Below are 24,058 nucleotides of genomic sequence, written 5' to 3' on the forward strand. Positions count from 1 at the left end.
TTAAATAATTATTTTAGTGGGATTTCCAATGGCAAAACGCTTAAGACTAAGAGAAATAAGTTATTCAGACTGTCCTATAATTGATAGAAAACAGGTATCCTTCTGGCCTTTTTGCAACCCTAAAAGCAAACTCACAACAGTTTATATCCAAGATGCAATTCAAGCTAAACTGGAAAAACAAAACCAGCAGTTTTCACAAGATTATCTTGAGTACATAGCCACCTTTTTTAAAGGAGAATATTAGGATCTGAACCTCACTGACAGGCAACCGGAGGAACTGTGGAATGAAATCAAAGAAGTTACTAAGACACCAGAAAATGGAATAAATCAACTGGAACCAGTAGAAATGTTGGAAATTGGCAAGCCTAGCTAAGAAAGACAAAGACCTCAGGAAAAACTTAACAAAGAACTTCAGAGAGCTGTTTAGAAGAGACAAAAAGTAGCATCACAATGACCTTTGTAAAGGCATTGATGATGGAAACAAGATGGAAAAACAAGGAAAGTCATCCAAAAGAACTCTGAACTGAGAAGATGGTTCCAATCTGAATTTGGTATGTTAATCGACGTTAATGAACAGATAGTAACTGATCAGAAAAGATCAAATTTTGAAAGGAGTATACTGAGATATTATACAGTAAAAAAAATTTAAAAGATATTTCCTATTTACAAGAATTTCTAGTACTGTTTAGATTACTATTCAGGTGATTATCAGGTCAGAATGCTAAAGGAACTGATATGGCAAGCAACTATAGGAGAATCTGTAGATCTATAGAAATATGGTAAGCAACAAAAGAAGAACCAGTAAATGCTTTAACCAAACTATGCCAGCAAATCTGGAGAACAATAGACTCCAACAATTGGAAGAGATCAGTTTATATCAAAAAGAGGAAATTTAACAGAGTGTATGAAATATCATACAATATCCTTAAAAAAAATCACATGCTGGCAAATCATGCCGTCATTCAGGGCAGATTAGAGCCCTACGTGAAAAGGGAGATACCATATGTTCAAGCTGGTTTCAGAAAAAGGAAACAAATAAAAGACATAATTGCTAATGCATGCTGAATAATTAAGGAAGCCAAAGAAGACCAAAACAAAATCAATATCTACTTCATTAATTCATGGTCAGTTGTACTGTGTGAAATGTTCTTAGAAAAATGGGAATCCTAGAATAACTAATTGTCCTTCCCTATCAAAGGACCCGAGGCTACACTCTATGAAACTTCTGCTTTAAAAACCAACTAGTAACATTAAAAGAATCGGATTACTGACTAGCACTTAGTAGATAGCATTGAAGGTCTTGGAAAAGATATTCAGATGCTGTGATGTGTATATTTCTGCTGAGATCAGGATTGTGCAGGTGTTGGTTTTTCTTAAGACATTCTATGGAATCAAAATCAAGATAAGAGTATTGATGCTTTGAACTTAGCTGTTGGAGAAGACACATGAGAACACTATGGATGTCAAAAAAACCCAGCAAATAGATCATAGAATAAACCAATCCAGACTGATCCCTTGATGTACAAATAACCAGGGTCAGACTATGATATTTTGGATATATTTTGCAAAGTCACAAAGAAGAAATGGCCAATAGCAAGATGAATACATTTCCTTAGTGAAGACAGATCATTCTGGAGAAGGCCTGAGTAATGTTGCCAAGAGTCAGATTGTTGGCAAATAATCTTATTGCAGGATCTAATCTGGGTTGGTCACTGGGACCAGAGGTTTAGCCTTCCAAGCTTTCAGACTTGTGCTGGAGCCGATCCTTAGGGAATTTCTCTCTACCAAAAGCTCGGAAGACTAAACCTCTGGTCCCAGTCACTATCCCAGATTGGATCCTGCAATAAGATTTTTCTTAAATCCATATTTCAGGATACAGCACAATCTATTGCTCAGGGGAGGCTACACAAAAGCCCCCAAATTAGATGTATCTTGCTGGGATCACAAAGAATTAAATGTTCATTACAAACATCTAAGGAGGAATAATTTAAAACCTTCCTTGTGTTCCTGAACATATGAAGGCCCTTTGGCATGTGTTCTAAACAATTTTAAATAATTGTTTCTTTGCAAGTGACTTGCTTATTTGCAGATAAGACATGGGGGTGTCGTGCATGTGCGTGCCCACATCCATAATTCAATGCACCCCACACATGCACATGTGATCCCCCCGGCGCAACCCCCGCTTTTGGCACGTGATGGCATGGTGGGCCTGGTAGACCCGTTTTTCACCCTCCCCAGGCTCCAGAGGCTTTCTTGGAGTCTGGGGAGGGCAAAAACAGCCTTCCCCACACCCCCGGAGGCCCTTCGGAGGCCGGAAATGACCTGTTTCCAAACTTCCAGTGGGCCCAGAAGGCCCGAAAATCAGCTGGCCAGCATGTGCATGCGCACTGGAGCTGAGCTAGGGCAACACTTGCATGCCCACAGATATGGCTCTGCATGCCACCTGTGGCACGCGTGCCATAGGTTCGCCATCACGGTCCTATATAGTCTCCTGAAGCCTAATTAATTGTTGCCTGTTTAAAAAATTAAAATCATCATGCATAATTAGGACATAAGAGGTTTTACACACACACACATATACACTCTTAATTTTTATGCATGTCCTTTTTGGTCTCTTGAACATTATAATTTTAATTGAGTAAACTAATGGTAATTTTTATATTAGAAACAGGAGTATGTTTGGTGGGGCATTAATGTATGATTTCAATTTTTTTTAATTTCAGGTTCCCAAACTGCTGCCTTCACTTTGTCCTGAAGAACCTCTGGTTCATAGTTCTGCACAGATTATTGATAAGTGCATGGTGAGTAACAAGAAGGGGATAATGAGGAGATAGAGGTAAATAAATATGGCATAGCATTTTGTTTTCCTGGTTCTTGTTTCCTGGTAAATATTGTTACGATTAAAGCTCTTTCAAGCTTTCAGGCAATATACCTTTGTATTTTAACCATTTCTCTGCACATCTGAAAGTACAGATAATTATAGTTTTGTTTTGTCTTGTTTGCTGAAATAAGAAGCACTGGTTTCAGCTTCAGAGCAACTAGGATTTTGTATCACTGTCAACTAATAGATTAAGATTCTGAGTTTTAGAGCAGGTAAGAAAAAAATCTTAGTTTAGGCAAACTAAGTAGGATAGATGCTAACAAATTTTCTAATACTATGAGGATGACACTCTTGTGAATAAGGCAAGGGCAATTGCACAGGAAATCTTAAGGTCCATATAAGATGTATGCGTTGCATTCAGACTTTCTGAGAAAGAAAATGGGTCTGGGTATGAGCACAAGGCAGGTAGGATTGTGTGAAATGATCATCTTCCAATTTGATTAAGTCAGGTTTTCTCACATGGCACAAAAAAAATTCCTGTTCACTTGTTTGTGTGTTTGTGTAGAACACGGGTGTCAAACTCACGGTGTCATGTTGCTGTCGTGATGTATCACGACGTTTTTCCCCTTCGTGGAGCTGGGGTGGGCGTGGCCTGCACATGACGCATCTGGCCCACAGGCCGCCAGTTTGACACCCCTGGTGTAGAACATGCTTCTCCTAGAACCCTCCTAGAAAATTAAGCAGATCATGGGAACAAGGCCAACTGTATGCTTGATTCTGCTAGGTTGGTATTGCTGAAGTGCACTGATTTTTATTAATTATAAAAGTAGCATTTACATCTGTCTAGGTTTGAGTTCGCTAACTCCCTGCAATGGACTATCATATATGTATTTATAATGTATACTATTTATTCCAGTAGGCTGGAAACAGTTAACTTCAGAGAAAGTGCCAGATTTAGAATGCTTTCTATTCTCCAATATACAACAGAAAAAAGTAGATCTTTTTTCATGTGCAAAAAGAAAAAGATTCTTGAGTTTCATTAAAGATAATTTGGGTCTCTTCAGTCTGTTAATTGGCAGCTATCAACAATTCAATGAGAAGATATTGTTTAATACTTGGTGGTTCAGTTTTTTTCTCTTCCTCCATAGGTTGGATCTGACAGCATTGTAGGTGCATCTTCTCAAATAGGCGAAAAGACTTCAGTAAAGCATTCTGTCATTGGTACTTCATGTTTGATCAAGGACAAAGTTAAAATTACTAACTGCATCATCATGAATTCTGTCAGAATTGAAGAAGGGTAGGTGGCCTTTTGAAAAATCTTTTGTGGTTTTATATAGAGAATCGTAGCATTAAAATCAACTGATTATGGAATATCCAAAGCATACCCTGTTTGGCTGAATGCCACTTCTTTATTTCCAGGAGAGAAAACAGAATTATGAATGAGGATAGAGGCATCCACAACAGGGCCACAAGAGGGTACAAAGCAACGTTGTACCATTGTGATGCAAACTGTACCCCTTTTGTACATGTACTGTATCATGACTGTGCAATTCTCTTTTTATCATTTTGATGAAAGCCTTCATTCCTGCAGATGCCTCTACCTGAGAAATATTAAAATGCCCTGATATGCATAGTAAATAAAATTAGTGTTAAAAAGATTGCCATTGGCATATAAGATTGGGAAGCTAAAAACAAGAATAATGCCATGTTTTTTAAATATGATTCAGAGAACATTTAGAAAATTACAAGCAGAATAGCTTTATTTCGCATAAATTGGTGGGAAGATAATACATTAAAGTAAAATTGCCTGAAGAAATGTTAATATCTTCAGATAATGAAGAGATGCTAAATGAATTCTACAAAAGTAAGTTATGACCACAAATACTGTACAGCAGTGGTCCCCAAACTTTCTAATGCTTGCCCACCACTTGTGCAGGTCACGGCCCAATACCAGGCCATACCCCAGGGCTTGGTGACCCCTGCTGTAGATTAGTTTGATTTTAGGTTACTTAGATAAAATTGTTTGCTTGTCCATTCAGGAAATGTTTTTCCTTCATCAGGCTCCTATAGAGATACAGCAATTTAATAGTAAAAAGCTCCTCTTATAGATTGTAACTATTTAAGAATAGGAAGTCAAAAGAGAAATAAACGTTAATCACAATTTTGGAATGATGTACACAAGGTGAAATAGCCATGTTTTCTATTGAAATCAAATATTTTACATGATTAAAATAAAAAGGGATGACAAAGATACACATTTTCAAATGATATATGCATATCAGTGTGGAACAATGCACATTAAAATAGTTAACACAGATATGGATAGAAGCAAAAAATTCCCCTAGATTCTTTTTTTTAAAAAGGCATATACTGTATATGTCAGATGTTGTGGGGATACTATGATAGAGCAAAGCCTGCTGGATGGTTACATGGAATGCACTCTGCATGGTTTTTCTTTTTGCCATTTTTAAAAATATTTTTAATTTATTCTTTTAATAATTTATATTTTTAATTTATTTTGGTTGTACTTTTTATTGAATTTTATCTATTTGGATTGTTTTAGTGTGTATGTCATTCAGAGTCATTACATGAGATGAATTGCTATATAAATGTGATAAATTTATTTATTCATTCATTTATATATTTATTTATTTGACTTCCCTTTGTAAGAGAGCTGTGGGTGGTTAATTGTAGATTTGAGCTGACAATTGACTGACCAGGAAAAGTTTGATTCTTTATTGAGACTCTTGTTCAAAAAGTAAATTCTCTATTATGGAAAAATGTTGATATCATAATAACTTTGTAGAACTTTCCAGAACTATGGTATAAGTATCTTTGTTTAATTATTATTGTACCATTGAAAAAAAAATGTAGATGGTCAAAAAATGGCAACCAGAAGAGTCAGAGGCAACTGCCTTATGAGGAAACAGTATTGCATTGAGAATATTTAACTTAAACAAAAGATTAATGACAGGGACATGTTGGAGAAAAATTAAATTGTATGCAGCATGGATCAAGTAGATGGGGAAAATGTTTTAAAATTAACTTAGGTTCTATTATTTTTCTTAAAATAATAGAACCTAAGTTAATAGTGGTATTAATGCTGGTTAACTTTACAAAATTATTTATCTTAACAATATTTTATATGTGTTATTTCACATAGGAAATGCTCCCACAAACCTTATTTTGGCAACCTTTTTCTCAATGGCTTGTTCTTTTAGTTCCATACTTTTCTTGTATTGTTTGAAAAAGTTAAATTGTTATATAAATGATGGCTGTTGTGTAAGTGATCTACCTCCCTTTGCAGGCAATTTCTAGTAGCAATGAATTGAAAACTTTAAATAATTAATAAAAAACAACTGCTCCTTGAAGTTGATTCTCATCACATGCTTGTATAATGTGAAGAAAAAGCTTAGTTTTTGAAGCACATTGCAATTACAAAACTAGGCTATAGGTACTGTAAATATAATTGCCACATTTAATTGCTGGCATACTATAAATTAAATTCCTATACCATAAAGGTAAAGAGTAATTTCCAGTTCATCTTTAGAGAAGATCAGTTCTGCTGTTACAAAAAACAATAAATAATACTCCTGTTGAGATTCACCTAAGACAAGAGTAGCTCTTTGGAAAGAGTGAAGAATTTAGGAGATAAGAGTGTTCAAATTTAATTTTCTAAATGAGAATTCGACAGTGTCTGCTAAGAGAGAGAGTGAGAGAGATTTTCATGTGGCAGTGGCCCAATTAAATCTTTCCTATCAGGTATTAATATTTAGATAAATGACATTATAAAGAGCAATAAATTATTCTTTATTTTCTCAACTGTTTAGTTTTAGGATTGAAAATGTATTGGAGTTCGTAAATCCTTGACTTATAATCTACTCAGTAGACCAGAGAGATCTCCTGTATTACTTTAATTTTATAAATCTTATGTTCTAGTTTTAGTTTTATATTTTATAATTAAGTTTATTATCTTTTGCTTTTAACTTTTGTTACCATGGCAAAATTATCAAGGATCAATGAGAAATGGCCACATCAAAATCTATAGTTGGGAAGAAATCACCATACTGTATTAACCAAGCTGCAGAGGCCTTTTGATTGTCATCTAGGTGCATCTGTTCAGGCTGCACAGTAATTTATGGATTCCTTCAATCTAGCAGAAAGTGAGCCTTGGTTTCATTACTTTCGTAATAGTTTGGCAAGAACGGGGTTATATAATTTCAGTTCTCAGGCTGCTTAGCATATAGTGAGTGATGGCATCTAAGCAGTGAAGGGAGAATTCTGACTATATATCTCCTGTCTATATTTGGCTCATTTCACCTCCCTCTTGGTTCATATGTAACGAATTAAGAAGTATCAGTTACCTCAAATAGCCACCCTGGAACTTGTCCCTCTTTGACTTTTTTAGGAAGCAGATGCTTTTTTATAACCAAAATTTCTGCATTAAAGTTGACTTCAGTACACATAGATAATTCTTCTTCCTCTTCACCAATAAAGGTTTTTTTTTCTAATCTTAATTTTAAAAGTAGTACTGCCTTTCAATTCATTCATTCATTCATTCATTCATTCATTCATTCATTCATTCATTCATTCAATTTATATCTTATCCTTTCTTAGAAGCTCAGGGCAATGTGCCTAGCATTTCTCCTCCCATTTTTCCTCAAAATATTAATATTAACAACCATGTGAGATAGGTTCGTCTAAAAGAGTGACTGGCCCAAAGCCATTCTATGAGCTTTTGTGGCTATGATAGATTCGAATTTTGAAATACACCATCAATTTTTGGCATTTTATTTTTGAATAAAAGAAATAGAAGTGTTATATCTCTAACAGGATAGCATATTAATTTTGAATAGCTGCTTTTTAAAAAAACTAAATACTTTGCCCATTCTCCCTCCAGTAGCATTACCATTGAAAACACCATAAAAAGCATGTTTCTTATTCCTTTTCTAATCTTCTCCATAACAGCTGCTGTGACAGCATAATGGCAGCTTTCCTGTGATAAATTCTACTTAATAATATGAATAAGTGAGATTTAATACATGTATACTGATTCCCATGGAAAATATATGTAATCTCTGTATTAGTGCCTTGAGTATATACTTTTCCCTCCAAAGTGAGATAGGAAAGAAAAAAGATATTAATACACTTAAGTCAAGGAAGGCAATTTGGTTTTGGTTGTGAAATATTATCCCAAGCTTGTTGAGTTTAAGTAGTAAATTATAGCTATTATACATTTTATAACTAATGGGTTAGCTCAAATGTGATTTTCTTGTAAGGTAGTCCCCAATTTTATGTTTTGTTTGAGTTAAAAAAAACAAACCAATAATTTACCAGTTTCTGACAAGTAAATTGAATGTAGGGAAAACACCACCAGGATTCTAAATTGACAGATTATCAGTATGCATTTTAAGGAGTATCTTATGTCTTAATCATATGCTGAATCAACTCCCTGAAAAGAGATTGTGTTACTATTTTCCATGTTGCTCTCTTTATAATATTATCTTTTTAAAATCTTCACTTTAATGTATTCAGTTTGCTACTATATCGTGAGTAGAAATACACAGCTTTTCACTAGAAGTGTCAATCCATTTCTCACAGCAGTGAGTTGGCTTGATGTATCTAATAGCATGCATTGCACATCTGGGAAGTTAGCTGGCTAGATGACAAGCTTAAAGTAGCAATGGATGTCAGAGTAAAACTGATGTCATTCGTAATAAAAACATGTTTGGCAAGATTGCTACTCTTCTTTATTTTGAGTATATACTCAGTTTTGTTCCCAGAAGCCATGAATTTAAACTTGTTGAGTTGCACAGAAAATGTTGCTTCTGTGTCTGTGTGAATAGTCCATTGTGTTAAACATAAAAATAGATAAAATCAACAAAATGCTTTCTGATTGAACTTTAATGGTAATATAGTTTTCTCTCTAGCCCAGAGAATCAATATTAAACTCTGATGTAAAATGTCTCAAAGACACATACACACTTACTAAAGTGTAATATAAGTACTCTGTGATCATCTTAATTCAATTCTCACCTTGCCAACTTAAGACAAGCTATTATTCTCAGACTATCTTTGAAGAGGATATCTGACTTATATTTTCTTGATTGGGAAGGAGACCAAATTCTTTGTAGCACTTCAAATCATGGGCAAAAGAAAGCTCAGCACCGTATGGGTTGGAAATATGCAGAAAAGGCCTTCATCCTGCCGTGGATAGACAATGACTATGATGATGACGATGGTGACGATGAGGATGATGAGGATGATATCTATTACTTTCCAGCCCCAAGTCAGGTTTGGACTAGAGCTGTCACATCACCTTCCACCTTGGGAGGATTGCTATGAATGCCCAAGTGATTAATGAGGTGAGAAATAGTCACCCAAGTTTGGATGGCAATCTTGGATAATAATTGTGGATTTTGAAAGAAATGAAGAAGAACTACATGATTTCTATGCAACTTAATTAAGCAGAAGAAGCTTCTTGGATGAGAAGCTAAGCGTCTTCAAAGAAAAACCGAAAAGTCCAGTTGCCTCTTGAAAAAGCACCTTTGGACAACCATGACCTGGATGACTGAGAATCTCCATACACATTTAATTAAGCTGATTTACCAGATCTCTTAATAGGCACTTAATACAAATTCATAACATTATTTCTTCACGTTGTCTAGAGATATTATTGCTGCTGAAATTATTATTGTGAATTGTTTTAACACAAATTTGTAAGCCATTTGGAACACAAATGGTATAGATATATGGAATAGAAATGTAAAGAATACAAAACATATTGCTGAACCTGTTAAATCTGGGCCCTTAAACAAGAGCTGCTGTTCTGTAGCTCATGTATAAGTCAGGTGAATTTGCCTTAGCAAATGATACACTCTTGTTCTTGCAGCAAGATTATGAATGAGGGAGAGCATGTGTGTCTAGTTAAACCCTGCTGCCATCTACCACATGTCTCCAATTTAATGCTGCTTTTTGTGAGAGTATGTCCAAGTGAAGGGGAAGTTAAAAAGAAAGTAATAGAACTAGCTGAAGATGGATCATGAAGCGATTAGGTGGTTTTCTTAATAAAGCCTGATGTATAGAGCTAGGGACAAGCTCAAAAAATTCTAATTAATCCCATGAGGGGTTTGGGATTCATAAACTACAGCACAAAACCTTTCACTCACTGTCCATCTTATATAATGCATTAGAGCAAACCTGTTCCAAGGTGATATTTATATATTGTACCATTGTAACAGATTTTATAGGACATTCCCTCAGGAAAAAAGAGTCTTGCTTCCAACTTCATAGTTTGCAAAGCTGCAAATAATGGGGCACTCATGTGGAGATGATCAAATGCATTATATTATACTCTTGGGATGGTATCTTCCTTTCACAGAATTTGCTGAATGCCTCTCATATTAGCCATGCATGCCACATTTATCCCAGTGTGCAGGACCGTGAGCACTAGATCCCGTAAAAGAACAGATTCTCATAATGTAGGCAATGTGCACTAAGCAATGTGTTTCAGAATTAATATAAAGAGGAAGAATTAGATGAAACTCTATGAAACAAAGATACTAACTTACAGATCTCAAATTAGCCACTCTGAGAATCAGATATGGCATCACATGAATATGGAGGTGTGCTCCATAGTCTTTGTGGAAGTTGGTTGCTATTTAAAAAAGGCCCCAATACAGAAAATATTCTTTTTGTAAGATTTATATTTAAATCCAATAGCTCTTGCCAGAGACCGACAAAAAACAGCCAGCAAGATGCTTGCTTTGGCATTGGGCCTGGACAGCTATGCTTCTGGAGTTCCAGGATGAGTTCTGCACTACATTATACTAATAGACAATGTCGCTCACTGACACCTTAAGTGTCCTTCGCCATTATGGAACACCCAAGCAAGCAGACCACCCAGGATCATGGCACAGTGCCCTGTGACTTAATGGAAATGCCCACTGAGTGAAATGTGTTGCTTTTTATGATACCATGTCTCCCTGTTATCCTACCAAAACGCTAAAATTCCAGCATGAAAAATTGAGTCATTTCTATTTATTATCCCTCTCACTGCTTCAAAACAGTTCCTTATTTTGAATAATATGTTTTAGAGCGAGTACCATTACAGAAGTGTTGATTCTTTTCCAGAGTAAACAATGATAATGTCAGGAAAACAGAAGATAGTAGTGGCAGTTCTAGGACAGGTCAACCAAAAATCTATTGAGTACCAGATCTCATACATGATCCCCAAGCCGTCTCAGATCCCAAACATGGAAAAGACAACAATTTCACATGGACTATTCAACTAGGAACGTTCAGTTTTACAAATCGGTTAACCCCACTTCTTTTCAGGCAAATGCTTTATCACAAAGCCAACCATAAGTAGGTGGACTAGAATATGCTCCCTGCGAAATGCAGCTTAGAGTTGGTTGAGATTCCAGATTGGCATTTAAATGCCCAGATAGAGTAGCAGATGCATTCTACCTCTTAATATCTGCAGACTAACTATAAGGCAAGGACTAATCACCCATCTAGGGCTGTGAATCAATGAATCCTAAATAATTGGTATATAGCCTTTAAATATGGACTGTCTTTGCATTGCTGAAGTCTGTTTTTTGTATGCGAACAATGCATATTTCAGCCTCCCTGATTATTCTGACTTTTCCTATGTGTTCATTTTCATCCATTTCTGTTTTCTGGGACTAAAGAGAATGCAAAAATGCAGGGTTTTTTTTTAATATTCTCAATATTTTAGGCAAAAGAGCCAACACCCCCCCCCCCCCTGTTAACTTTGCTCAACACACTTGATTTATAGATAGATAGCAAGCTCTGAAAGTCAGCAGTCCTGGCACTGTGTAAATCAGCTTTTCTTATTTATAGTTTCAACAGGAAAAGGAATTATTTCCCAACTCTTTACATTTCTTTCCGAAGCAATCGACCACCCTGTCCTTTGGTTTAAAGCTGTGTAGCTTTACCACAAAAGAGTGGCGGGGAGGAGAGAATGCAGCCTGGAATTGCTCTGCTATAAAAACTCCAGATTGTGTGTTCTTGGACGTTGCCTTTAAAACAGCTTCCTTTAAGGCCACACAAGAGATGGCCTGTGTCTTTGGCTTCCTCCCACCCACCCACCCCCCAATCTCTGACCTCTTAGAAAAATAAATAAAAGATAAAGCAGGGTCTGGAATGCTGCAGAATGAGTATACATTTTACTCTCTGTTGTTTTCTGCTGGGATTAGTTGTTTACAATGAGGGAGGTGCAAGTTGCAGCCTTACTGAAATTAGAAGCATTTCAGAGTTATCTTGTTAGGTGGTCTGTGCTTTAAAGACTTAAATCTACTGCCTTCCCTTTTGTCTTCTGGGTCATCATTTCTCCATGTGCCCTCTGTTAAAGAGAAGCCAAACCCTCTCTCTCTCTTCATCATATATAAACAATATGCTAACTGGGCTTTTACTACTAACCCAAAAGTGGGTATATATTTTCTCTTATGAATGTAAAAGGTTATCGACTTTTAATTCTGTTTTAAACCAATTTAAATAAATAATAATAATAACTTTATTGTCATTGTACCTGTATACACAGTATACCCATACAACGAAATTCACTTAACACCCAAAGACCAGGTCCAACACACATAACAATCCCCAAACACACTCCCACCCACCACAATTCCCCACCCTAAACCACCCAAATGTAAAATAAACTTTTACATTCTTCAGAATTGAAATCATTGAACAAATATTCTACACATTATATACATATATTTCAAGGTTTATACCTCAATTTTTAATTTTAAAAAAACATAGAATCATAGGGTTGGAAGGGTCCTGGGAAATCTTCTAGTCCGACACCATCTCATACCATCTGGGGCAAATAGTCATCCAATCTTTTCTGGAAAAACCTCCAGTGACAGAGCATCCATGATTTGTGGAGTTTTAATAGCTCTTAAAGCCAGGAAACTCATCCTGATTTCAACTTTGGATCTCTCTCTGTAGAGCAGGGCTGTCAAACTCCTGGCCCATGGGCCAAATGCATCACATGCTGGCCACGCCCACACCAGTTTACCGAAGGGGGGGGAGGGAAGTCCTGATACATCACGTGACGTCGCTGCGATGACGTGAGTTTGACACCCCTGCTGTAGAGCATCCTTTGATTAGTTCATGTTTTATCCTTGGGTGCTATGGAGAATAAATGCAAATGTCCAATATTCCACCATATATGGAAGACTGCTATCATATCTCCCCCTTAACTTTCTCTTCCTTAGGCTAAACATACCCAGTTCCATTACCTTTTCTTTGTTGAATTTAGCCTCCAAGTCCCTTACTATCTCTACTATTCTTCTTTGAACTCTTTCTAATTCTTCAACATTTTTTCTTTTTTATATTGTGGTAACCAGAAGTGGATACCGTATTCCAGCTGTGGTTTTACCAGTGTGGCATAGAACAATGTTATCACTTCCTGTGAACTTGACACCATAATTCTGTTGATGCCAACTGCATTGGCTCTTTTGGCAGATACAGCATTCTGTTTGATAAATGAATGCATGTTTTTGCACAATCCTCTATTTGTAGACATGCTTCAACAAAGTAAAGCAGATGAATGACATATACTTCAGCTCAGAGAATGGAAGTTCCTTTCCCTCTCCTTCCTATGTAGCTCTTTTATACACACTGCCAAATCAGGTCTGTATTGCCCCCATTTTTAGGATGACATTGGTGGGTCCCTAGTAACTAGACAGGAGGGGAAAAAGGTAGTGTAAGGACATTATCAGTCATGTAGATCAGTAGACACGGTTGAATTCAAGCCAGTATGTTGTAACGTTAGAATACTTCCACTAGATATACAAAAGATCACGTTACAAGTGACATCTGGAAGAATCAGAGATAAGTTTTGGAAAAAGTTGCACAACACTCTTAATAAATAAATTCCAGGGAAAATTTATTCTGTTAGTTGGCATGGATGCTGGGAACAAGATGAGAGAGTACAGGAAAAGCAAATGGATCATTTGGACCATTCAGATATCCAAGAATGAATGAAAATGATAACTGGTGAGGATGTGCTTAAAAAGTCAATTTATTTGTTTTGAAACATAGTTTAAGAGCTTACGTCAGTGCACATGTGAATGAATTAAAAAATGAGAATGAGTGCAAAACATGCAGCTGAGAGGAAGATTTTCTACAGAGAAAGTTGCAAAGAATGTAAGAGAGCAAGGAATGGTTAAGTTATACAGACAGAAAATGCAAAGAAATTTTGATGGAAATAATTGCTTTGGAGGTAGATGAAAAAAAGCTAAACCAGGAGCCTCCAGCAAAATGAATAGAATTAAAAATAAAAGCAATGAGAATTTGAAATGAAACAGAAGTGAAAAATTCTGAAAGTGATATTTATGTATGGGAATTATAGGTACATGGCAAACAATGGAATGGAAACAAATACTACAAGTGTTAGGGCCTAAGGAAAAAAGGTCAAACAGGAAGACATCCGTGCTATGTAAATGTTAGACAATAGTAAGATTGCAGGAGTAGACACTGCAACGGAGAAAGGTTAAACTATAGATGGGATTTGCTTATGAAGTGACTGTATTTAGTTTAACAAGTGTGTGAACACTACAACCATGCCTTACATGGTATGCAGTGGGAATAGAGCACATAAGAAACACAACAACAAAAAGAGACAAGCCAGGAATGAATGATAATGAGTTATTGTGGATTGAATACCGTGTTTCCCCGTAAATAAGACCCTGTCTTATATTTTTTGGAACCCTGAAATAAGTGCTTGGCCTTATTGCCATGTGCTCAAAAGCCCGATTGGGCTTATTATCAGGGGATGTCTTATATTGGGGAAAACAGGATACTAACATGAGTGATCAGTATGTAAGTAAGAAATATGTTGAGGCAGCTTGGTCATATAGAAAGAATGATCAAATTTCCAAAAAAAAAATGAATAGATCAAGAAGACAATACAAATGAATTGTATTGGTATAAATGACATTTGGCAGTATTTTTTTAATCCCATGTATTAGTTCCTTTAATTGCTATTTCTTATTTATTTTTTGCACTTTGCATACTTTTGCTTACCCCAAAAGAGCATACTATAACATATATCAAATGTATATTATCATTATGAATATTATCATTGTATTTCATGTGTAAAAGATCAAGTAAAACAGCTGTTTCTTGCATATTAATATTAATAAAATTATCCAAACATTTAAGAAGGCTTTAATCCCAGTCAGACTCTGTTTTGCCAAACGTTTTCATATTTCATTTTAAAATTAGTTCCATATTTGTAAATAGCAAGTAACAATTGACAATGCATTTTAAATAAAATTTATTTGGAATCTTCATAATTACAATTAATTTTTCATAATTGATTAAAATCGGTCCTCTCGCCCCTTCTGTTCAACATTTATGTGAAGCCGCTGGGTGAGATCATCCATGGTTTTGGGGTGAAGTACCATCAGTACGCTGATGACACCCAGCTGTATATCTCCACCCCAGACCATCCCAATGATGCCCTCGAGGTGATGTCCCGGTGCCTGGAGGCCGTACGGATCTGGATGGGGAGGAACAGACTCAGGCTCAACCCATCCAAGACCGAGTGGCTGTGGTTTCCGACATCCCAATATAGTCAGTTGGCGCCATCTCTGACTATTGGGGGCGAGTTGTTGGCCCCCACAGATGGGGTTCGCAACTTGGGTGTCCTCCTGGACTCACGGCTGTCTTTAGAAGAGCATATGGCGGCCGTGGCCAGGAGGACTTTTTATCAGGTTCGCCTGATTCGCCAGTTGCGTCTCTTTCTGGATCGGGACTCGTTACGCACGGTCACTCACGCCCTTGTCACCTCACGCCTGGACTATTGCAATGCTCTCTACATGGGGCTCCCCTTGAGAAGCACCCGGAGGCTCCAACTGGTCCAGGATGCGGCCGCACGGGTGGTGACGGGAGCGATGTGGTGCTCCCATGTGAACCCCCTCCTGCGTGAGCTGCACTGGCTCCCAGTGATCTTCCAGATGCGCTTCAAGGTTTTGGTTACCACCTTTAGAGCGCTCCATGGCTCAGGACCAGGGTACTTACGAGACCGCCTTCTGCTACCAGTAGCCTCTCACCGACCAGTTCGCTCCCATAGAGAGGGGCTCCTCAGGGTGCCGTCGGCCAAACAATGTCGACTGGCGGCCCCCAGGGGGAGAGCCTTCTGTGTGGGGGCACCTGCCATCTGGAACAAGCTCCCCCCGGAGATACGGAGGATCCAAGACTTACGCATCTTCCGCCACGCCCTAAAAACGTTTTTATTCCAACAGGCTGGTCTGGCCTAACTCTCTCTTTTAAATTGGATTTTAAATGTTTTTAGATAAATTGGATGTCTTAAATTTGTTTTTTGAGCCTAAATTATTTAATCTGTTTTTAATAGTTTTTTAACTTTTGTATGTCTTTGTATTTTATCTTGGCTGTTCACCGCCCTGAGTCCTTCGGGAGTAGGGCGGTATACAAATATGATTAAATAAATAAATAAATAAATAAATAAATAAATAAATAAATAAATAAATAAATAAATAAGTAAGTAAGTAAGTAAGTAAGTAAGTAAGTAAGTAAGTAAGTAAGTAAGTAAGTAAGTAAGTAAGTAAGTTCCTTTTGGGGGCATTTCTCAACTGAGAGAAGTTCTGAGCTGAAAATATTGTTGGATGTTTTCTCCTTTTTTTCATATGTCAATTTTTACACTGACGTTCATATTTTACTCCAATATAGATGTAAATTGGGACTATAATTCCCATAATTCTGAGGGAGTCTTTCTGGATGGGGGTTACAGGTAATCTTTGATTTACAACCATTTGTTTAGCAACAGTTTGAAGTTACAACAGCACTGAAAAAGTGACTTACAACCAGTCCTGGCGCTTAGGACCATCGCAGCATCCTCACATCATGTGATCAAAATTCAGACCCTTGGCAACCGGCAGTAACAGTTGCAGTATCCTGGGATCACATGATTTGCAACCTTCCCAGCCAGCTTCTGACAAGCAAAGTCAACATAGGAAATGGATTTGCTTGTGTGAATTACTTAACAGTCACAGTGATTCACTTAACCTTGAAAAAAAAAAAGGCTGTAAAATTGGGTGCAAGTTATTTAAAAACTGCCTTCCTTGACAACAGAAATTCTGGTCCCTTGTTATGGTTGTCAGTTGAAGACTACCTGTATGGAGTCATGCCCAAGGCACATCTGCTTCACATTTATAACTGATCTGTTCCAGTGTCTTTTACCAATAATATAGTGGGCTCCATATACCCTGCTAGGAAAGATACTCTTGGCACACACTCCTGGCATTCTCTGCTTATTCCTCATAGGATCAGTCCCTGCTGCTACAATGGGAGAGCACAGCAGGATGTGTGGGGCAGACTTAGTCAAACCCAAATGTTATCTGCAAAATATGCTGTCTATAAAGCACAGAGGTGAGCACATACTGTTCAAAACATAAACTCTTAAACCTTTTCCAACTTTAGGATGAGGTGTGCCTTTCAGTTGTAAAACTGTATTATAATAATCTTTATTATTAATCTTAGAAACCACTGCTTCAAATACATTATTGTACAGATAGCTGCTATCAACACACAAGGGCTAACCAATTTTAATATTTGTAATTTTATAAAGCTGCCCTGCTCAAAATTGAAAATTAGAAGGCCCCAACACAAAGTGCTTGTTGTATAAGAATATAAATTTATTTCTAGTTCTTTATCCTCGATGGTAGGGAAGGACAAAAATGAGGTTGAAATTGAACAAATATACAGTTCTTCTGTTGGCAGTCTTTTACGGTTTGATTTTTCAAAATGTGCACAAAAAGGCATTTGCAAGTAATTTCCAAATGGCTGTATTACAGCTGTCAGTGAATGGAAGGAACACCCACAAAATGTGCTTCAATTTGTTTTCTACTCCTGTGGTAAATACTAGCCAAATTGCTCTGTTGTGTGGCAGGGCCATAGCGGGAGCTAGAATTATCAATGTGTGCCTGAAATCCTACATACAGAGATTGAACTCTAAACTGTTTCCAGCCCTGGTATGCTTCCATCATCCTGTTGTCAGAGGAGATGTTACTCTAGTTTTGCTACCGTAGCTTCCAAAATGAGGATTGTGCTTTACTGGTTCTTTCAACTCCAATAAATGTGTGCAGTTATAGATGTTTTTTTAATTCCAGCAATTCCTAACAAAAGAATGATCTGTATGTTTTTATAAAACAACCTGAAAGTCACACAACTTTGACATAGCTATTGAAATATATATATATATATATATATATATATATATTTTTAAAAAGTTCCATAGGCTCAGTGTTTTTTAAAAAAAGATGGGAGAGGTTATTATATTACAAGCCCTTTCACGATATTTCAAACTAACTTGCAGATTGATTAGGATTGGTTTTGCCAGTCAAAATGTTGATACAAAAAGTTTATGCACCAAAAATATGTAATTCAGGAGTAACTTTAGATATTTTTATTATCAAAGGTTTGAGACAGCTGTGGCCAATCCTCAATGACAAAGGAGAAGTGTTTTACTTCCATACCATTTTTATTGGAATTCTTGCACTGTATTTTCAGCACATGTCTTCGAGAAATTCCTGTAGCGTGAGGGTCTCTTTAGGGGAGGAGGGATTATATTATTTTAAATGTATTATTTTATGCTTTTTTTCTATTTATGATTTTTATCTTTTTCTTTTTAGTTCTTTGAAATGTTTATCTCAGATGAATGAAAATTCTTTCTTTTTTTCTTTTATCTCTGGAAATACTGGCATTTTAGGTACATCATTGTTCATTATGTCATCTGTAGTTGTTAACTATGAAATTACTTAGGTATCTTTCTCAGAAGGAATAGATATTTTCTAAATTGGGCAATAACAAATACTATGAAATCTATGAAAACTAGAAAAAAAAGCTGAATCTTAATAACTATCTTGTTGATTACAAAAAATCTATATGCTATTAATATATAGGATTTGCTCCTGTACTGGTGGAAGTTTACAGTTACGTTTTTTCAAATGTTTTAGAAAGTTGGTAAAAATTGTGCTGATTTTGTACAAACTGTTCCCAACTGTCAAACTCAGAATCTGACAACAGCATTAGCAGATAGACTATTCATAGATGATATCATGTTTCACTGTCCATCCTGTGCTATCAAGTATCAGAAAAAGGGTGAGCAATCCTGCTTACCTAATCTTGCTTACTACTTGTATACTTAATATGTACCATTCTAGGATTTGTAGTGGTTATTTCTTTCCTCCTAAATTGGATTATAATGTGAACTTTTATTCCTTTGACTAGAGTTATTACAAAGTGAATTATCAAGATGGAACTCATCAAAGATATTTTTCCTCTTACGTTTAATTTCACTTATCCTGGGCCTCTCTTATTAGGATTTGAAATATATCCTGGGTATAAAAGTAGAGATAAGCACAAGTCACTATTATATGCTAATAAAATATTATATTGTAGTGATAATTATCAAGATTCTATATCAAGATTTATATACATAGAACATCATTTTGTTAAATATCAGGTTACTCAATTCATTGAAGTAAGTTTCACATACTTTTTAAAAACTGTCATTTATCCATGGAAATCTGAAAAAAAATTGTAATTACTTAGTGTTTTAATTTTTAGAATATCTTGGAGTATTTATTCCCTCTAAAAATTCCTATTTTTAGATGTAATTCTTTAAAAAAAATTATTTTCGATTAATATTTATATAAATAGATCTCAGTGACTTTTATACAGAAGGATAAATGTAGTAAAAATAATATTATTTCAAGATTTATATAAGTATTAGTATGATTCCCATGATAATACTTGCAAGGTATTCCATGTAGATGGTTTACCAAGAAACTTTTTAAAGGGAGAGCCCTCAAGATTTTCTTTATCTAAATTACAGATAAAGAAATACAATACAATAAGGAGGCAATACAATTTTTCCAACTTTCAGCTTTCTTACTATGCATACATTTTGACTTCTATTCCTTTATGAAATCCTAGTGGACATAATTATGGAAGTTATTATGGGGCTCCTGATATAACTGAATTTGGTTCGTATTTTCTAGTCAAAACTCTATTTCATGGTATAAGGCATATTTGAAAAATGTTGGATGGAAATGTAACTTTGACTCCTATTCACATGACAGATTTATAGATTGGGAAATCTGAGTCTCAAAATTGAAGATAAACCCTTGTAATTCAGTAACAAAAACTAGCTAATTAATTAGCTAGCCAAGTTTTAAACCGTTTAACTTATTGCAAGAGATATTCAGATTGTCCAGAACTATGGAAAATTGCAATGAACTCAATCAGACATGCTTGGTTTTCACAATTGATTCAAAATGCATTAGCAGCATCTCTATCCTGAATTATTATCAGCACTGAAATTTGTTTTGGTTGGATGATTCCAAATGTATAGTATTTTGAATAGAATACTAATCATCTAATCATAAGATGACTTCAACACGTGTTTTCCCATTTATTGGACACATTAGGAAATGTGTATAAACCAGTGGATCAATGACATTTTTATCCAGTTGCCCATGTGAGGGGGTGGTTAATCTTCCTGCCATCACTGCTGGAGCAGTTGGAAAGGAAACAGCTGTGTCAGTGCAGCAGGAATAAGAAACCTAGGGAAAGAGCTGTCTATTCAGACTTTCCCTTAGAATTAACATCTCAATAAGAGGCTTTGCCAAGGCAACCTGAGCTAGATGACTCCATCATGCATAACTCTGTCTTGTGTGAAAGGGGAGGCTGCTGGCCTAAGATTGAGTCAAGTCCTTCCTGTTCAAAATATTTCTTCCTTTTCATACCATAGACCTACTCTTCCCTAGACTGTAGGAGACATCAATTTGGCTGTGACCGTAGTAGACCAGTTTCTATGCGTAGGACAAAAATTGGTGTTCTTATCAAAACCATTTGCATTTCTGAAGCTTTAAGAAATCAAGATCTCTGTTGTGATATTTTAAACTTACTATGGATGACCTGCCTAATTTATCAGCAATATTTCAGTTGAAGAATAACCATAGCAACCAATAGGAGGACTTCCCAGAACATCATTCTAGTCATTGTACAAAGTTGTACCTTGTTTTTCTTTCTCATTCCCATTGTCTTTTCCTTCTCTACCATGTCTTTTTAGATTATAACCCTGAAGACAGAACTGCCTGCTTTTAATTATTCTGGGAGCTTTCAGATGGAAAATGTGGAGTATTAGCATAAGTAGCCTTGTGGTTCATCATTATGAAACCCCTGTGGAAGGCCTGCGAAATTATTTTGTGGTCCAGCCAACTGAAAGCTACCCATTAACCCCTTACAGTTCTGAATTTCTGTCTGCAGATTAAAAGAACACGATCTCTCCTTTTCAATGTGGACTAGAAACTCAATATTGTAGACAGTATGATACAACAAGATCTGTGTGAATAAGAATTGAATTTTTATTTTTCTATGTCAAGACAGCTGTCCTATTAATTGTTATTTCCAGAGAAAGAGAATTCACTGCCCACAGGGACAGTCTGTTTTATTGTTAATAGCTCTTATTCAAGGGAAGTTTTTTTCCTAATATTTAATTAAAATCTGTTTGACAGCCAGTCCTGTTCATTGTCTTTACAGTTAGAGCAACAAATAATAGTTTTGCTCAAGATAGGCTTCCAGTATTGGAAGTCTGCTTTTACACTTCTCTTTATTTCTTTTCCCTTGTAAAACATTCAAATGTGCTTGTTTTTAATAGGATTTGTAGACATCCCAATTTTCTAAACTGCTATTTTCTGGATATGAATGTGCTGTATTCTCAAAATACAGCACCTAGTCATGAACATAGTTCTGCAGATGTAATACAGCTAACATAAAGTGGAGTAAAACAGTCATTTGGTGTTATTTGGGATAAATTGCATTAGCTTTTCATATTGTGTGACTGACTCACTTTCATACTATTCATATTCCATATTGTCATCCACTGAGATATCTAAACCTTCTTGGATATGCTGCTATATCTGTACTTGAATATTTGATATTTTATATCTAAACGTTAGGTGTTACATATTTGTTTAATTTAGTCTCATTTTATTGAAAGATTCAATTCTCTAATTTAGTTTCAAGCTACTGCTTCATCTTCCAAGATTCAATCTTCATTCATTATGCTTACTGTCTAGTTTAATAAGGATACTGTTGAAAATACTTTTTGTTCTTGCTGTTTCAGTACCCATCAGATTATTGAATCAGTAAAAAATGATTGAGTTTAATCTGGCAAGATTTATTTTTGACAAACCAATGTTGGCTCCTAAGAATCAGTATTGTTAATTATAAAAATACTTTTCCAATATTTTAGATTTATACCCCATCACTTTGAAGGGACCTCTCATATTTGATATCAAGATCTACCAAAATATTTTTGTTGATGATACCCTCTTTGTAGCCAGATAGATTTCCCTTTCTTTACCCTTTCCTTTTCTGTCTTCTAGGAAAGAGTAATTAAAATATGCTTGTAACTCTCATTCCTCCATTTTCCTACCTAGAACCTCATAAATTTTAGAAATTTTCATAGCCATGTTTTTTGTTCCAACATAGATGAGCAGTAAAGGATAGTATTCAGCTGTTTGTGTTAATTCACATCTTGAATACAGGCACTGAAAAGCCAAACACCAGTCATGTTTGCAATGGGTGTGCCTTCATTCCTCTTATATGAGGGACATGATCAACACACTTGTGTTTCTGTGTGGGTCTGAGTGTTTTCATTAGTGCTTCTTGATTTATTATCTGCCTATAGTCAAGCTGGTACTACTATAGAAGTCCAATGGCATCCAATGCGTCCCGAACTGTTTTGCTTCATGTGTCATGTTCTTGAATTCCTGGGCTACCCTATCTGGACTGCAAACATCAGATGACAATTAATAGGTCTTTGTTGCCATTTTTGGGGCATCTGAATTTCTGCAGTCCAAATATGGTGGTTTTGCTTATTTCTTGCCCTTTGTCTCTTCTCCCTGCTTTTCATTCATCCAGTATATGGGGAGGTCATACAGAGAAAATACCTGAATCTCCTTCAATATTTTTCCTGCAGAAGGCAAAACTTCCATTTTCTTGGGAGGTAATTTATATTGTTCTTGGGCAGAAAAATAAACAAGGTTCACAGGTCATTGATCGCTCCCTCAATGTCACCTATGCCAGGTTTTCTAAACCCATATAATAGTTTTCTGTATTTCCTTAAACCTCCCCACTATATTTTTTAATATAAAGATTCCCTTTGTGTGCTTCCTTTGTAATATCTCTTGTAAATACAAATTATTTAACCATGCCCACAAAAGTTGTCAACTGTGATGGACCATCAGCTTTCCAGAATTTTGGATAGAAGATTTTGCATACTCTCATTTATCTACTCTTTAAATGGAGAGAAGGATTTAATTTTCTGTAAACCATATACTTTGCCACTTAAATATATTGCCTATCTCTTGCCCACAGGGCTTCCATCAGGGGCAATGGAAATGGTCAAGGTGACAGCTGCAGCCATGGGATTGAAGCCTGGCGCCTTTGGTACATGCATTGCGGATGCACCATATGTAAAAGGGGAGGGGCTTTAATTGCAAAATCACAGATGCTATCTTGACTTTCTGATCCACTGCAAACGTTCTGCTTCCCCATCACTTCATCATTTACTAGGTTACAGTAATGATAGTTACTTTAATTTCTGTATATGTTTTAAATCCTCATTTATCTTTACAGGTGCAGCATACAGAATTGTGTCGTTTGCCATCATGCAGTGATAGAGAAAGGAAGCGACCTCAAGGATTGTTTGATTGGAAATAGCCAGCACCTGGAAGTTAATTGTAAGTAGAGTCTAACCAGTGATAGTTAAAAGGGCTGATATTGTAATCCAGTATTTCTCAACCTGAGCAATGCTGGCTGGGGAATTCTGGGAGTTGAAGTCCACACATTTTAAAATTGCTGAGGTTGAGAAACATTGCTGTAATCCATCTGTGTTCCTGGAATTGTCCTCTGAAGCTATGCAAATGAACTAGTTCAATTTTAATCCACTCTATAGATTTAATAACACGGTAATTGTAGAAGGAACTGCCAGAAGCAAAGTTTTAGAAGTCCAACACAATTAAAATAGTAAAAGCACTTTTACTCACTCGCTGTAGATTAAAATTAAATTTCAAAATGACAAAATTTGGATCATGTAGACCAGGACTGTCAAATTCCCGGCCCATGACCCGGATGTGTCATGACCACGCCCATGCCCAGTTTAGCGAA

The 24,058-nt window shown here is 36.1% G+C and overlaps 1 protein-coding gene across 3 annotated transcripts in view; it reads left to right on the forward strand.

Annotated features, from left to right (window-relative positions):
• Positions 1–24,058, forward strand: part of EIF2B3 (eukaryotic translation initiation factor 2B subunit gamma) — a 95,495-nt gene that overhangs the window by 63,759 nt on the left and 7,678 nt on the right. For 2 of the 3 annotated variants that reach the window (XM_070939602.1, XM_070939601.1), the window contains exons 9-11: positions 2,724–2,801; positions 3,970–4,118; positions 23,528–23,631. In XM_070939602.1, coding sequence (XP_070795703.1) covers positions 2,724–2,801; positions 3,970–4,118; positions 23,528–23,631 — 331 coding nt within the window. Of the gene's footprint in view, positions 1–2,723; positions 2,802–3,969; positions 4,119–23,527; positions 23,640–24,058 lie in introns of those variants that run through there. The other variant, XM_070939603.1, reaches the window with a different exon arrangement.

This window comes from Pituophis catenifer, unplaced genomic scaffold (assembly GCF_029215685.1).
Source record: "Pituophis catenifer annectens isolate HBS135680 unplaced genomic scaffold, rPitCat1.0.hap2 SCAF_3, whole genome shotgun sequence".
In the NCBI taxonomy this organism is placed as follows: domain Eukaryota; kingdom Metazoa; phylum Chordata; class Lepidosauria; order Squamata; family Colubridae; genus Pituophis; species Pituophis catenifer.